The 16634-nt window shown below is 47.4% G+C and overlaps 1 protein-coding gene and 1 long non-coding RNA gene across 3 annotated transcripts in view; one reads left to right on the top strand and one right to left on the bottom strand.

Moving 5' to 3' along the window:
* The window catches only part of LOC144159583 (astacin-like metalloprotease toxin 5), a 26666-nt gene extending 18324 nt beyond the window's left edge, over window positions 1-8342 (bottom strand). Inside the window, exon 1 of the mRNA XM_077691168.1 lies at window positions 7591-8342. Coding sequence (XP_077547294.1) covers window positions 7591-7702 — 112 coding nt within the window. The 5' untranslated portion in view covers window positions 7703-8342. The remainder of the gene's footprint in view (window positions 1-7590) is intronic.
* Window positions 1-16534, top strand: part of LOC144159586 (uncharacterized) — a 19475-nt gene extending 2941 nt beyond the window's left edge. Inside the window, exons 1-3 of one of the 2 annotated variants that reach the window (XR_013320333.1) lie at window positions 7557-7689; window positions 10423-10551; window positions 14392-16534. This is a non-coding gene — a long non-coding RNA (uncharacterized LOC144159586). Of the gene's footprint in view, window positions 1-7556; window positions 7690-10422; window positions 10552-14391 lie in introns of those variants that run through there. The other variant, XR_013320332.1, reaches the window with a different exon arrangement.
* The last annotated feature ends 100 nt before the right edge of the window (window positions 16535-16634 follow it).

The raw sequence follows: 16634 nt of genomic DNA on the forward strand, positions 1-16634 counted from the left end.
AGTGTGAGCTTCTTCCATTCAAAAAAAAAAAAAAAATAAATAAGTGGACGCAATTATCATGTTTCTAAAGTACCACCAGAGCTCGAAAAGCTACGAGTTAATCGTGTAAGAAAAACAGCTCAGCCGTAAAGAAAAAGGTTCGTCTTAGTTCTGGAGGTACCTCAATTTGTGCGAGGTGGAGCATGTTTTCGTATATAAAAATTGAAGGAAGGGCTCCAAGATTGCTAGATTCCTGTCCTTCAGTAAGAATATTATTCAGGCACCAACAGGACCTCATTAATTCGGTCAAAATTGTACAATTCAAGCCGCCACTTGGAATGTTGCTGGCGCCTTGTCAAAATGAAGCTCCCGAAATCCGTGCTGTGATTTTGAAAGGGGCATCTCTTTTCAACGCCTTATATGATGCGGGATGTTCACTTCGATAATAAAACACACACACACACACACACACACACACACACACACACACACACACACACACACACACACACACACACACACACACACACACACACACACACACACACACACACGCACACACACACACACACACACACACACACACACACACACACACGCACGCACGCACGCACGCACGCACGCACACACACACACACACACACAATGACATCCACGGGGTATGGTCTAGCTGTGGTTCAAAGGTACTCTGCAACAAACACTTCTGATAAGCGCTCTCGCTCTTGCTTTCGCGTCTGGAAGTATGGTGAAAGCTATAGTTATAGCCATCACGAAGGGGAAAGGTGATTCTCTCGTCGCACCATACCCGTCTTCCGTTTCTGCTTTGCTTTTGTGGTTTTTTTTCCAAAAGTGACTACCGAAAGCATTTGTTGCTGCAATGAAAGGAAGCCAGCCAATAGCTCCTTCTTTGCTGTATAATGACATAATTTGTGCTCTTGGAGAACGCCAGGACCGGGGAAGAGAGAAAACATTTTGAGCAAGCTTCTAGTTATCTGAACGGCATAGAGAAGTAATTTTTTCCTGAGGCATATATATTTTGTGACCCCCTTTTTTAAGTACTGGATGTGTTTGTTGAATACGTTCTGAAAACACTTATAATTTAGAAAAAAAAAATGGCAGCATCTCCACTCCGTGTATGATGGCGACGGTTCAGAGTACGGGCACTCGAAATGACGTCCAAGTTGCGCCCCGACCGCCATTCGATTTGAGCCCTGAGTTGTACCTTGATTATTGCCTAAATGAAACTGTAACTCACGGCTCAAATCCAATTTCGCTTGAGCTTCGCTTGACGGTGGTGTGCGCACGGATGGACGCGGACGGACGTTGGAGGTCCTAAAGTACTCCGCACCGTTACAGGCCAGGTAGTAAGCCGTTTGACTCTCGGGTACGAACTCACGGTCGTAGCCCAATGGGTAAGACGACTGACACTAACTCTGTTTAGTCTACCAGACACAGGCTCAAATCCTGCTGGTGCCTGTGTGATTTTTGCGATTGTAAATGCTATGCGCACGGACTCGGACGGACGTTGTGCGGTCCTAAGGTACTCTGCACCTAAAAGTTGAGAAAAGTGTTTTGGGATCCCTTTAAAGTTGACGCCGCAGACGCTCCTGTCTGCGGGCTGGTCGATACGTTTTCCCAGCTACGTCTGCCCACTGGGCTACATCAAATAAAACATTAATGAAGTGTTTGCAATGTCACGATGGGAACCAGTAGGCGCTTCGACAGAGCTCCGGGCATACGAGCCGACGGAGAGGGGCTCTTCATTGTTTAGCCGTGATGAAATGTTGCTTGAGCGTTGCAAACTATTTTTTTATCTCACCCTACGGGTTGTTCTCAGTGGGGGCTCCAAGCAATCCCAAGCAGCTGCCTCGCTTTGGGATATTTGAATCCGCTCGAGCGGCGCATGTGCTTTTTATGCCGAAGGTCGGTTCAGCCAACGTTTTGCTTCGACCGGGTCGCTTTCTCGTTTGAATGACAGCGAGATCGTTGAAGCGAGGTGCAGAAGAAGGACAATTGAAGCGACAGGTGGGCGTCTGGCAAGCAGTTCCAGTTGGCAGACATTGAAAAAGCACCCGGCCAATGATTGAGTAAGCGATGGGGTGCCACGAAGTTGACGTGCGAAAAGCTGCGTGCGCCGGCTGTTACGAATCAGCTCGAGAATAAAACTTTATTTAGTTTTTTCGGGCTTTTAGCAGTTCCAATCTCCGGTTAGGTACGCTGATCAGTCTTGCAGTTCATTCGCCAAAGAACGTAGGCTGAGCTTCGAAAGCACTGTAGTAAAACATAATACCTATGTCGGCGTGGCATTCCTTATCGTTCAGCTTTTTTAAAGGGGTCCTGAAATACCTTCCGCCGATGCATGGATGTACATGCACCCAAATAAAGCAATGTATTTGCAATCTCCTCCCGCAAGAATTTTGTTAAAGTGATGAGTATTAGCTGAGAAATCGTAAATCAAAAACCGCGCATTATCGTCGCTCCGAGTTTCCTCCTCCTTTCGACTTACTCTCCGCTGTTGACGGCGCGCGAGCCTTGCCTCCCATGATGCTGCGCTCCGCAGCGGTGACGTATTTCCGCTATTGCGCTGCTCAGACTGTCGTCTGCTACGGGCAAGCTTTGTTGACACCATGAATCCCGCACGCACTCCGCTATCGGACTCTAATAGCCGTAGTCTTAAGATAGGGAACATCCGCGCCCTGCGAGGCCGGGGACTTCCCACACGCCGGATGTGTAAATAAATGTTATTTCTCTCTCTCTCTCCGCTCAAGCTGGAAAAGCGAACGAAAAATCTGGCCGCATGTATGCGGCGGCCTGGCCTTGCCCTTTCGCGGTGTACGTTGCTGGCGGCACATGACTTTTTATCGGCGGCGAACTCGCAGCCGCACGGGGAGGGTCGTGCGCTCGTTCCCTTGAAGCACCGCGCACTGTTTATCCAAAAAGCGCCGTATCAGATGTGGCCCCGCTGGTGCCGGGTCTTATTTTGCGGCGGTGGTAATTCCTGCCGGCGGCATGTGAAAAAGGCATTTTGAACCGATACAGAACCCGTGCACAAAACGCTTCAATCATGTGACCAGTTCAGCTTGGGGCGACGCGTGGTGGAGAGCGGCAACGTTGGCAAAACATTCTCCGCCGCGGCTCTGAGCTTTCTAGCGCTGGAGCGAGCGCCATTTCTTTGACAATCTCAAACATCGGTTGCCTTGGCAACAAGGCACAAACCGCTCCAGAAGCCAGTTACGGTTCCGTGATCCCGGTTCAGTTTGGGGCCCCACCTCGCGACATGTGGGCACTGCAGGCGTACCACCCACTCCTATTGGGAAGTGCGAGATGCGTTTGGCATTACAGGAGGCGATGGTGTGTGTGTTGTGGACGCCTTTGTTTCGCGATGAAATGCGACGTTGTGCTTCTGTGGGTGGATAGTTCTTCCCATGGTCTGGATAATCTTTCTCGAGCGACGTACGACTCAACCTCGCATGGGGTATGTGCAGTGTGCGTGGCTAAAAGCCATCGGCTTGTGCGCCCGAGTTAAGTGACTTGCTGTTCGTCCCTGCAAACCGCGCGCGAGGTGAGTACCGAATTTACGACGGGCAGGAGGCAACCCATCCTCTGTCAATCGTGGTTCAGACTTTCAACGCATGTTGCGACGTTGTATTCGTTAGAAACGCATCTCTGGGTTGTTTTGAAGCTGAATAAAATGTATGCGTCAAACCCGGGCATTCGGCTCAGGGCGTTCTCTGCGATTGCACAAAGAAGTGCCACGGGGCTTGAACGCTTTCTTTATGGAACGTACTCAGGTAAGAGAATATCCATGTCGTGTTATGGCCGTGTTGCATTCAATACAAACGGTTAAGCGTTTGTTTTACACTTGTTTCGTTTGTCGTAAAATGCCCAAGCACTCCGCCACTCCGCTGGCAGATCAGCCGGCGAGCCGACGCTGAGCAGACGACTCATCTCTTTGCCGGAAGTGCGTGAAAAAGCCGCCCAATAGCAGGATGTCTAGCTCATGACGAACATCTGGGAATCGATGATGTAGACATTTGAAGATGGCGGCGTCCAAAAACACGAAGGAAAGGGTGAGAAAAAAACGACAAACTTTGCAACAAAAGTGTGAGCTTTCCGCTGCGCGTAAAAGAGTAATACTTGGCACAGAGGACGTTGACGACCCAATCTAACGGTTGCGCTAGTTCATTTAGCGTGCTCAAAATGCCTTTCAGGGTCCCTTTAAAGGCGGAATGCTTGAGGTGTCTCATCAAACGCGAAAAGTGACCGTAGTCGTAGGCGTTGTCGTCGTCAACTGGAATGCTGCCAATGTGGCCGCCGCTGTAAAGAAAAAATAGATTTTGTTTGAGTGAGATTTTAGCCCGGGTCGCTAGAGTAGCAGTCATGTGCGCTGACCTCAGCGCTAACCCGGACACCTGTGTTGTCATCCCACAGGCATACGCACACGGGGGCGCGCACTCGCGCAGCGAAATTTGCCATCGTCGTGTAAAGTCTTCATTACACGGCGGCAGGAACTCGAGCAGCGGCAAGGCGTGGGCGACGAGCACCAGCGCAACGCGTACGAGACAGATCGAAGACATTCGAAAGCGTTCAGACCGATCGCAAAACAAAACGTCTCAAGCAGTGAGACGACAGAGCCCCTCGGCAATCCAAGGCGCTCCAGGCGTTCACAACCCGTTAGAAGTGGCTCGGACTTTTTTTTTAACAGCGAACCTGTTTCACAAATCGTAATTTTTCGTCTATGGAAGTAAAAATACCAAGAATTTGCCGAGCGCGCGCACGTGAGCGCGGGCCTCGCTGCGACCGTCCAGCATCTCTTGCGCACTTTCGTCAAGCCAATCATACACTCTTAGGGAGATTGGCCAAGATTGCGGCAGTTAAAAAAAAACCAAGAAAATGCAGAGCTCTCGCGTGTGCGTGCCTCGCGGCGACCGCTCAGTGTCCCCGGCGCAGGGATTTAAAGCCATAGAGTTTCATACTAATATACACTAGAGGGAAATGTGGCGCCACCGTCTAGGGGAGCCGCGCTTCAGTGAGCGTGCCGTCATGTACCGGGCAGGCACGTTCCACTTGTCCTTGACATGGCTCACGAACAGGCTGAAAAGTTGGCTTTGGCTGCAAAAATGAAACAATATTACTGCAGAAAATTAATCGAATTTGTTCTGTTATTAAAAAATAAAAGCTCCATGAAGATTGATTTGCCAGGGATTATTTAGAAGCTTCATGGAAGATGAACAGAAAAACAATGTTACCCCTTTTGGCTTCAAGACGAAAAAGAAGCCATGTGGCTAACCAAGCCAAGGAGGCGAGGAACGTCGCTAGCTGCAATGGCGCCGCCCACGGCGGCACGCGAATGCAGCGCCAGATTTCCCTCTAGTATATATTAGTATGAAACTCTATGTTTAAAGCCAATTCAAGCATACCCACTTGGGGAGATTGGCCAAGATTGGCAAAAAAAAAAAAACTCCAGCGGTCGCCATAATCGGGGAAACACTTGCTCGGAACGAGAAAAACTCGACCATTCGCCGTAACCGTGACAACACTTGCTCGGAACGCGAAAGACACGTCATGGCGTATGCCCCTCCAAGGTAATGTCCAATGATTATCACTTACAAAAAACGAAAGAAGCTCACACTTATAGCAACAATGGCGGAGTAAAGGTCGTTGCGGCAGCGAAGGAGAAGCAAATCGGCTGCAATTGTGGACTTAACCGTCGTGATGGTCGTGAAGGTTGCGCACAGCTTCGCTACCTTCAAGTCTTACACGTTAGTGTGAGCTTCCTGATTTATTTTTTTAAAACTAAGCGTATCGCTAAGCAAAACATCTGAAGCATTGAGATGGCAGAGCCCCTCGGCAATGCGAGGCGTTTCAGGCGTACACAGTACGTTAGAAGTGCCTCAGACTTTTTTTTAAAGCGAAGCTTTCTATGCGTCGGTGACGGCAGCGTTGCCGCAAAACCACTGCAGATAAGCCAACTTTCTCTGACGACGATGGTGATCGTGGGTGCAGTAAAAGATGGTTGCAACGCGAAGCTTTCCTTGGTCGAAAGCCAATGTCTTCAAAGTCCAAAGCCAAAGTCCAAAATCTAAATCGTTGCACCCACAACTCGGTGCACGAAAGTAATCTTGCATAATGGGTTTATACAAAGGCACATCAAACACCACAAGAAAAAAAGAAAAATTAAAGCCGTTCCACTCAATGCGAAAGCTGTCGGAAGTGCGGAGCAGTGATTCGCCACAATGGGCTGCAGCGCCGTTATCCACTCACTGCTGACACCCAATGTATTTCAAATTTCCCGCCTTCGCAGTGCTTGCGCGCCCCTTGCACGAAACTGCGCCAGCGGGAGTCTGTTCTTTTTGTGCTTGCTTTAATTTCGTATGCTGGAGCTGTTTGCGTCATTTCGAACGCGGATTTTTTTTTTTTTTTTTTTTTTTTTTTTTTTTGCGCAGCTGGGGCCTTTATGCGGCCTTTCTAACGCGCCATTTTTTGTTGCGCGGCTGAAACCTTTCTGCGGCATTTCGAACGCGCCATTTTTTTCTTGCGCGGCTGGAGCTTTTCTGCGGCATTTCGAACGCGCCATTCTTTTCTTGCGTGGCTGGTCGTTTCGAACGCTCCATTTTTTTCCGGCGCGGCCGCTTTTTTCGCTTACTATTGTAAAAACCAACCCAACGAGCGTTCCTAACTAAACGAACAATGATTTTGCCGGAAATGTACCTGAAGTTTTCTTTGCGCTAAACAACGGGGAGATTTATGAGCGCCAGCGTTTCACGAGGTTCGAACGGTTATGAATATTTAATTTGCTTGGTTTTCCTAAGCCTCAGCGTGACTCCATGACCCCGGGACAGAAGGCTCTACTTGGATGCGTTATCTCGCTGCGCCGCCTGATTCCGGCAGTCGCATCGACCGTTAGCGAGCTAAGACGACAAGGCGAGCCCATAAAGTGTTCTGCAGTTAAAAACGCTTCCCGTCCCTCGCGTTATGGAGCCGACATCCATAGAGCGAGAAACTCTATGCCGACATGTATGCGACTGCGCCATCCCGATACGGATGAAGCCGTCTGGATTTTGGGCTTTGGCTTTGACTTTGGCACGGGAAAACGCTTTGCGTTTTAACCACCTTTCTCAAAAAAGAAGGGGCTTCGGTTTTTTACGTACGTTTCTCACACACAACTTCGCTGCTACAACAGTGTTTGAATTTTTCTACCAATTAGTGTTGCCACCCGCCGCGGTGGCTCAGTGGCTAAGGCGTTGCGCTACTGAGCACGAGGTCGCGGGTTCGATTCCCGGCCGCGGCGGCCGCTTTTCTGATGGAGGCGAAAAGCAAAAACGCCCGTGTGTACGAGATTTCGGCGCACGTTAAAGATCCCCAGGTGGTCAAAATTAATCCGGAGCCCTCCACTACGGCGCGCCTCATCGCCTGCGTTGCGTCGGCGCGTTAAACCCCACAATCAATCAATCAAATCAATTAGTGTTGCCATATACATAGCGAACGCAACCGTAATGTACCTCGCCCAACATCCCACAGACAGCGCTGCAGCCGAGTTGCGAGTAGTTTTGCGAGCGGAAATGGAAGGCTCTGGTTGCGAGGTTTGCAAGAGTGCGAACGCAGGCGTACCTGGGTGCGGCCAGCAAGTCGACGCCTGAGTTACGGGCGCCGTCTGCGAAGCCTTCCATAGCGTTGAGGCCAGGAATAGCACCGGAACGATGGACGCCGGTGAGAAAGCCATGACCCTCCGTCGCCGCCTAAGCTGACCGTGGTCTGGATCGCGCGTTTTTAAGCTGGACGAACTTCGAGTTCCGCGATTAGATACTCCTCGGTTGAACACCGGCGTTGTTTACACGTTTCCGTTTCCCTTCCGCGACTGTATACACATATTTACGCACACGCCTGTGTCCGGGTTTTAAAACGAATACACGTATCGCTAGCCCAGTATTTACGTTCGTGCTGTTATGTGGCGTTTTTTATGCTCGTACGGCTGACACCCCTCCTGCCGCCTTCATTGTTACGTGCGCTGCATGAGCCACGTTTCGTAATCATTGGCGCTGACGCGAGCAGCGTGTGATAAGCTTATCGGCGCGAGTGTGCAGACGGACTGAAGCGATCCTTTGCTGCGAAGTTCTACAGTTCGACGGCGATATGGCGGTTATTGTTCGCGGCGTTTGCACGGTATCGCAATACGCAGGTGGCGTCTCTCAATCCGTAGCTTGGGATCTCCAACCTCTCCTGAGGGGTGAGTTAGCGACAGCTACGAGCGAGTGTTTAACTAAACGCGGGCGTGTAATTCCGTGACTGCAATCGTATACGGCTCCCTACGTTTACGCTGCATGGTAACATGCATGCTGATAACGCCTTCCCGCCCGACAGAACGGTGACGCGCACACAAAGAAATGGTCACTTCCTTCTGCGAAGAGGGCGGAAGCGCACATCGGATAGAGAGAGGCAGAGAGAGAGAGAGAGAGAGAGAGAGAGAGAGAGAGAGAGAGAGACGATGAGAGGTTAAAATGTGTTGGAATTTAGATTGTGCGAGAGGTGGCGCCGTCCTTCCAGGGCCGCAGACTCTTGTGCTCCTCTCCGGGCGCGAAGTCTACCAAGGGCCAGACGACAGGGCAGGCCCATGTTGAATGAAACAAGCTGAAAGGCTTTCCGAATTTATGTCATGCGTTTGTGTGTGTTTGAGTGAACATTTTTGATAGTCTGGCTTTGTTTGGGTGAGGGTGATCCTGGATTTGCCTCAGTGTTTGAGCTTCCGCGCCAGAGAAGCTTTCCGGCCTGGAGAATATGGATGGTGTGCCTATTTGATATCTTTAGGCGTCCTCCGGAGCCGCTTGGGAGGGGCTGGAGTAGGCTGTGGTAGTGTCATTAGCACCTTATCTAGTGACACGAGGCTGGGACGGTATACGCCGCGCGATGTGCAAGATGTGGCGCAACTTGGTTGGCTCTCACGTTTCCCTTCAGCCCCTCGTGTCCTGGTGTCGACATTATATGTTGGCACTGACAGCGTGGAGACGGTTTGCCATTCCAAAGGGGAACAGAAAAGGAAACCGATAGTCACGTTTCGTCATCGGCCGACTCATAAGCAGGCCGACTGGGCATTTGGTCACACATAGTCACTCCTCGTAGGGCATTTAGTCATCGGGGGAAGTTTGTCATAGAGACAGAAAAACGAATTACGAAATTTATTTTTTCTTTCAAAAGTCAGGATATGGGCTTCAGTGACACAAAAGTGAAAGCCGCGGTCCAATACGTCGCTTGAGTTTATAATAGGTTACACTGTGCTCAAATATGATTGTCGCATTAAATACATATTGCATCATCAACCGCTACTGCAGGCTTTGTTAATTAAGTCGACGTAAATAACGAAGGATAACGCAATATTGCCCACTCTTACACACGAAAAACAATGTTTCATTAGTCGAAATTGAAATTTATTCTTGTCACCAGTGGCGTAAGCGGGATTTCATTTTAGGGGCGGGGGGGGGGGAGAATGGAACGGAAGAACGGAAGAATAAAAGGGGAAAAAGTAAAAACAGCGACAAAACAGCAAGGACAAAAACCCACAGCAAGGAATTTATTCAAATTGCAACAAAAGTTCTGGGGGGTGCCGCAGACTGAAGCACTTTGAAAAATTTTCCGATTGTCTTGCTCCCGTTTCACGGTAGTCTCTTTGTGGGCTATTTAAACCAGAAAATTCTGGTATGTCTGTCTGAAAAGATAAATTTATAATAAAAAATCCTGGTATCAACGTTGAAAGGTAACAACCAGAAACAGTTAATCAAGTGCAGCGCCTTTTGTTACAAAATTAACAGAGCCAGAAGTCTAGAAGTTACAGACACTTACAGAAACACACCAACAATTTCAAGCTGGTTACAAACAAAAGATACAAACATACAAACAATTTAGAGTGTGTTACAACCAAAAGATTAGCATGCCAGGAAAACAAGGGTACAAAAGCAGTTGCTACAATTCACCAATACACGGTACAAAGGGGTGGTAATGCCACAACGAATACTGCGGCGTAAAACATCCAATTATAGCGGCAAAATAACCATTTGTAACATAGAATACCCCTGACATAGGGTTAAAAAACTGGCATGAATAATAACGATTTTGTTTGACACCTCTAGAAGGGTTCAACAATGTCGCAGAAACTCTTCCTCACCCAACAGGGCCAACTCACCTTCCAGAAAGTTCACGAGGTGTCTAAAATAGCAACGCAAGGGTCACTGCATACGTACTGCGATTCTGTGTGCAACGGCCCTGCAGCGATAACGCCACAGTACATAATCGCCAGTTCCTGCGAATAGTTTGCCTAGGGGAGTGACAGCGCAATGGTCTCTCAGTTGACACTCGATTCAGCTGTGCCGTGTCGCTGTCGCTGTGCTGTGCACGCTTTGTGGAGGGTTGCGCCACTTATGCCTGGTGCATTATGCCCTACCTTGTTTGCAGGCACGCTGATTCGACAGGTTCTCTCTGACGCCCTGCCGACCTCAAGAACTTGCGTTTGGTGCGGTTTCCTCTGCAGTCCTACGTCGTCCAAGTTGTGCCCGCCCGAGGGCGGTTTGGAGACATTCGCTGGCAGGGCACCTTCCTACCTGCAACTGACCAAGAAACGTGATCCATGACAGCGAAGTGTTAGCTCTCGCTGGTTGCAGAAAGGAAAAAGTTTGCGCAACGGGTGACATTGTAACAGACAGAGCAACTGTGTTGGGACTATGTTGCGCGGCTCGACTCATAATGCCGCGAGGGCTACCTTTTGGTTCTTTGGTCAGAGCCGTCCGAACATGGCGGATTCACAGGCGCTTTAACGACTCTCAGCGCAGCCTTGCTCTGAAGAGTCCGACGTTGACACTTTCACTGGTCGCAATGTGCATCGCGGTATTGTAGAGTTTGAGGTGCAATCACTACTACTTGCGATATGACAGAGGTGATGAGCGGCACATATGCCCCGTTACTTGCGGTGCAGGGGCTACTATGACTTGCTTAACGTTTAAAACAACGTAACAACCTCATTGGCCGCGTCTTTTGACGTTGACATTATATGGAGAAGGAGAAGCTCGGATTTTTTTGGAGCAGGAGAGAGACCATTAGGTGTGAGAAAGGAGTTGATATGATCCAGGCCACGCTGTATGGTATCTTGCACGTGACCTGGAGAGCCACGCGAACACCAGAGCCAGACAAACATTATTGGCTGATAACTCAAGGGGAAGAACAGTGCAGACTGGTCACCCACGTGGTCGACATGCTCGGCCTGTAGTTTCGGCCGAATAAAGAGTCTTTACTACTAATACACTGCATCCATAGCTGGCGGCAATTCATTGTGGTTCTATTTATGAAATCGGAAAATACTGTTTGATAGCTCTGTAGGTGGTATTGCGCAGCACAGCCTCGCATCGCACTCATTTATACTATTACAAAGAAGTGTTCACGTAACTGAATATATTTAGGCTCCACTGCTCGGTTAAAGCTGCAGCTCATGTTTTTTTAACACAAAAGAGGCCCACAAAATGTATGTAAAGCTAGTTCTCCCATGATGCCTGTTTTGGATTGTCAAACCCTCTAGAAGTCCGGGAACTTATTTTTTAAAAACTCTAGGAAAAGTCATCGCCCGGTAACGCGTTTTACCTCCTTGTGGCAATTTGTCTCTTGCTTGTCTTTGGCCATTGTAAACAATGCAATTTGTATGCTTTCTTTCTCTTTTCTCTGCATTCTCTGCCATTTTCTGTTTCTGTTACAGAGAATTATCTAACGCCCACAAAAATGGTCTTCTGACTGACTAAACCAATTTAGCCTCGTTCAACTAGAATGTACTACATTGTAGCTTTGCAAGATCTGTATGCATTTGCATTTCGTGCAATCTGTCAGCATTCATTTGTGCTACAGGATGTTTTCGTTGCTCAGGAGGTGCAACCATTTTACAGCACACTGTTGAACGAATCGCTTCAGCAGCATTTGTGTCTTGTATGGGTGCGGATGTAGGACTGATGGTTTTTGTAGTTCAAGGAATAGTATACTGCGTTTTCTTGTTACTATTGCTTTTGGGTTGTGAAAATATCCCCAAAGCCTTGCAAGTTTGAATGTTGTTGCATTAGTGTGAAAAACAAATATGTTAATTTAAACATCCTGGCCTCCTACACTGCGCTCGTAGCGCATGTCTGGCTTTGCCACAATAGTCAGAAATGAGTGTTATGCTACCTTGTAGGCATGTAGCTGGAAGTAACAGCAAAAGCACCAGCTGAGAGACGTGTAACGCTGGCAGTATTATTAAGGGGATTTTCGGACACCACGTATGTGACGTCATTAGAGGTGTGTGGATGTTTTAAACTTTAAACAATTGGCGAATCGTGTTTGCTACTTAATTATATTCGCAGAGTAGTTTTACCCTCGAAAGTACTGGAAATTCCCGAATTACCAAATTTTGGGAACAGTAGAGCAATAAAAGTTGGCCCTGCCGGACGGCGTGCAAACTTGACAGGGAAGCTATGCCAAGAAGTTGAACACCTATATAAACATTGCACCGAGCAAGTGCCTGTTAATTCTAATGTACCATAGCTGAAGTGGAACGCTACTAAATTTATAAAGTGGAAAGAAGTCGCCTGTCAATACTGCGGCATGAATGTTTTGTTCTCCTGCTTGTCCGGGTTCAATTGTTTACTTGTAATTTTTGCAGCATTTCATTTTCCAGCACCGATACATGAACACGCTCAGATGTGTTAATTTCCACCTCCCTAAGTTATCTTTTTTGTAGGCATATTTTAGTAGCTCTATACATACTAGAGAAGAGATATTTGTGTTCATGAGTATTTAATTTTGCACTACGTTTTTACTATTCGTATTCAAAAATATTCAATTTGATTTGAAGTCACTGCTCATTAGATGTGTTCGATTCACAGTTCCAAATTTAATATTCGCACACGTCTAGACATCATGCATCTTCCAATGTCCCCCCATTCTTAACAGGTACTCCCATAAATGTTTTTTCACATGGTTACATTCTTGGGAATGTTTAAAATGACATTTTATCTTTCTTGGGGTACTTGAACTTGGTCTGTAGACATGCCCACCTGTCTTTTTGACTTCTGCCTGTCTGTCTGTCTGTCTGTCTGTCTGTCTGTCTGTCTGTCTGTTCCTCGATTCAGCCACCGCGGCCAATGTTAACGCAGATGTCTAGCGCGACGTTTGTATTGCCAAAGCCATTTCTAGACACGTAGATACTGTGGCAGTGTTCATGCTTGTCCACATTGTTTAGCAAAAGCAAACCATTACGCATATCTGAGGCACAACAGGAATACATAAGTGATTTTTGCAGTGTCCCTTTTTTAAAAATACATGATACTTCATCTTAAACACGCTAATGTTTCTTGGGCTGCGATGGCAAATGAAATATTAGCCACTGTAGGAATGCGAAACGCGGAGCCCTCCCCGCGGACACAGTGCGCCACCTGGCAGTGGCCCTGGGTGCGCAAAGTCGTCTGTTTCCCAGGACCAGTGCCAGATGGTGCCGCCAGTGTCCCTTGCCATATCTTCGGCGGCGATCTGGAAAGAACAGTGCCATTTGACGCGGTTTTCCGACCTTTAGAGACCATGGCAGTGGCCATGAAGTGCCAAATGTAGGCGCAAAGACATGCCCAGAAAATGCAAGGAAAAAATTCGAGGACTTATGTAGCAGGGGCTGCAGAAGGCCATCGTGTTTCGACATTTGTAGCGAAGCAAGCAGATACGCGGCCAATTTTCTCAATGCAAATAGCTACAAGCGTCTATTTCTTTTCTTGCTTTCACACTTTTTACAGTTACTGTAGCTGCTTATGTCAACGTGCATGCGGTCGGCTTTCTTGATCAACCTCACAATGCTAGTTTGGTTTAGAATTATTATTATTGTCTTATTGCACACCCCCAACTAAGGTGGTATGAAGGTTGGGACAATGGTGTTTGAAGAAAGACGCAATAATTGTTAAGCTCCATGAAGCTAATTCGTTGCATCCTGTGTCTGGAGAGTTTATTGCCAGGAACAAGATTTTATCACAAGGATAGCGTAAACTCATTAACCGGCCGGCTTTCTTTAACTCTCTTTTGCAGTGAAGATAATTTTGTATTAGTACAGGCTCGGAAAAATCCTCAGGCGTGCTTGAGAAGCAGAATTTTGGAGCACACACGCAAGCAGGCATAAATAGTACTGCGAAGTTGGTTAACCTTTGGCACCCCAGAAGCTTCTGCAAAGGGCAGCAATGACAAGGTGATCATCGCTGCAGTATTGATAACCCAAACTAAAACTACTTGTTGGGTGAAATTTTGGGTAGTTCAAGGACAATTAGTTTGTTATGGCTTCACATTTTTTTAGTTGCCAAAGCACCCTTATATCTACCATGTGCTCGGAAAAGTTTGTGTGTGGTGAAATAATTGAATTTTGTTTATTTGCAGGCATTACAGGACTGTGCCTTCAAGATCATCATGGGCATTGGGACCTCGACTGACAGTTGCCCTGAGAACTCTACAATTATCCTGTGGATAAATTATGGGAAAAAACTAAAATACCGTTTGATTTGCTCGAGTGATTTGTATACTAACACCGCTCCAACTGGATCGATGCTAAACGAACGCTGGACTGTAAATCTAGGTTCCTTTCTAGACCCAGTTTTCAGCCGAGCAAGGGAATCTTTCAGCCGAGCAAGGGCTATGAAATTGTACCCGCGCTTCTTACGCAAATGCTTAGAAGTTGTTTGTAGGATTTGCATTGTTTATGAATTTTCATCACAAAATACCGGGCATTGATTTTGTTTGTGTGTGTACTTGTTTTCCGTGCATTAAGTAATACTTCATATGCTTACATATTGCACTTTTTGCTGAATTTTGACGCTGTACTGAGCACCGTCAGTATTCGCAAATTTTAACAGTGGAGCTGCTTTAAGCTGGATTTCTTTTCACGCGTGGCGTCGCTCAAAACTCGGCACAGCAAAGTGGAGAAAACGAAAATGTTAGGCCAAGAAGTGTAAGGGAAGGTGGTGAGGAGGCAAGGCGCCGACTTGTAGGTGTGGGGGGTGCGCGCCTCAAGCAAAAAAATGCGGTTCTCGAGGTCAGAATCGAACTTGGGTCCCTCGCGTTACGAGACGCATATATCCGATTGCGCTATCATCGCATTCGGGCGCTCAGAATTTTGTTCGATTTCGTAGCGGGAGCGTTGGTTTTAGACCTTGGATGAGTTGAAGTGGACTTTGACTTCTGATTTTGGCAGTTTGGAGTTCGGTCTTTAGGAGGGTGGACTGTGGAAGCTCCTCTTTTCAATCATCTTTCTCTTAAGGTGGGGGGCTTTGTTTTTAATAGAGCAGCTGCTTAAGCTTGAGTTACATCCCTGCGTGGCGTTGCTCAAAACTCGGCACAGCAAAGTGGAGAGGAGAGAGATGCTAGGCCAATAAATGTGAGAGGAGGTGGCGAGGGCGCTAAGAGCCGCCGAGCAGGTGTGGGGAGTGCGCGTCGTGGCGCAGATGTTCGGGTGGGGAGGCGCACGTCGGGGATTAGCTGCGCTTACAGTGATGGTAGTAGGTGTTCTGGATGAGAGAGATGGCATCAGTGTCTGATCTCCCGGTAAGATGGGCAGACCTAAAAAAAGCTAAGTAATAGCTAGTGAAGTGTGTTTGCTGAGTCTTCGCATCTCAATTGCGATGGTGGACAATTTTTTTTCTTGATTTGACCGCGTGATCCACGGCACTACTTTGACTCTTGTCAGTATATCTGGCTAGTATTACACTGCATGTATGGTGTTTATTTAAAGTGTGCCAAAGTGTGCTCGAGGTTACTCAACCAATAGGTACAGAAATGTTTTATATGTGAGACTTCTGCTTTGAAACCTTCTCAACGAAGCAGGGATGATTATTACTTCCAATATTTGAAGCAATCGTAGCTGTAGATATGCTAAAATGGTCTATTATACATAACAGGTTTCATATTTACAGAGTATGAGAACCTCTTCTACATAACAGCGAAAGAATAAATGAAAGTAATGAACCCGCGCGGTGGCTTAGTGGCTAAGGCGCTGTACTGTTGACCCCAGGAATGCAGGCTCGATTAAGGAGGCGACTGCTGCTGTTCTGATGGGGTCGGAAAACAAAAACGCCCAGGTGCCGAGATTTTGGCACACGTTAAAGGAGTACTGACACGAAGTTTTTCTGTTACATTTTTCTTTCGCTGCTGTGGGTGCCTACCGGGCCAGTAATCATAGAATGACACTTTAGATGGTCTGCTGCAGAGTAAATATTTATTTACAGCCGCATTTATCTGCATACCCAGCTTTCTCGCTCAAAATTACAACCTCTCGGGAACCTAGAAAAACCACTTTAGGAAAATGATATTTGGTATAAAGCTAGAAATCAACGTGGAGATTAAAACGCTACAAGAACATTTCAGGTTTTTGAATATTGGTGTGTGTAATTCGCTGTCAAAATTAACTCCTTATGCATTTCTATGGGATAGTTCCCATGGCTCAGGAACCCAGTCGCGCAACGTGCGCGACTTGAAACTGTGCACAAAGCAGGTATTCACCCCAAATATTAGCTGTGCAAAGGAACTTTTCATTTCGCTAAAAAATTGCAGAGTAATCACTGTCGAAAGGACTGCCATGAGCGGGAAAGCTGCACATGTGTCAATTTCTGTTTAGACGACTTGAACAG

The sequence above is a fragment of the Haemaphysalis longicornis genome, unplaced genomic scaffold (assembly GCF_048455015.1).
Source record: "Haemaphysalis longicornis isolate Haplotype H1 unplaced genomic scaffold, Haemaphysalis longicornis Haplotype H1 scaffold_10, whole genome shotgun sequence".
Lineage (NCBI taxonomy): Eukaryota > Metazoa > Arthropoda > Arachnida > Ixodida > Ixodidae > Haemaphysalis > Haemaphysalis longicornis.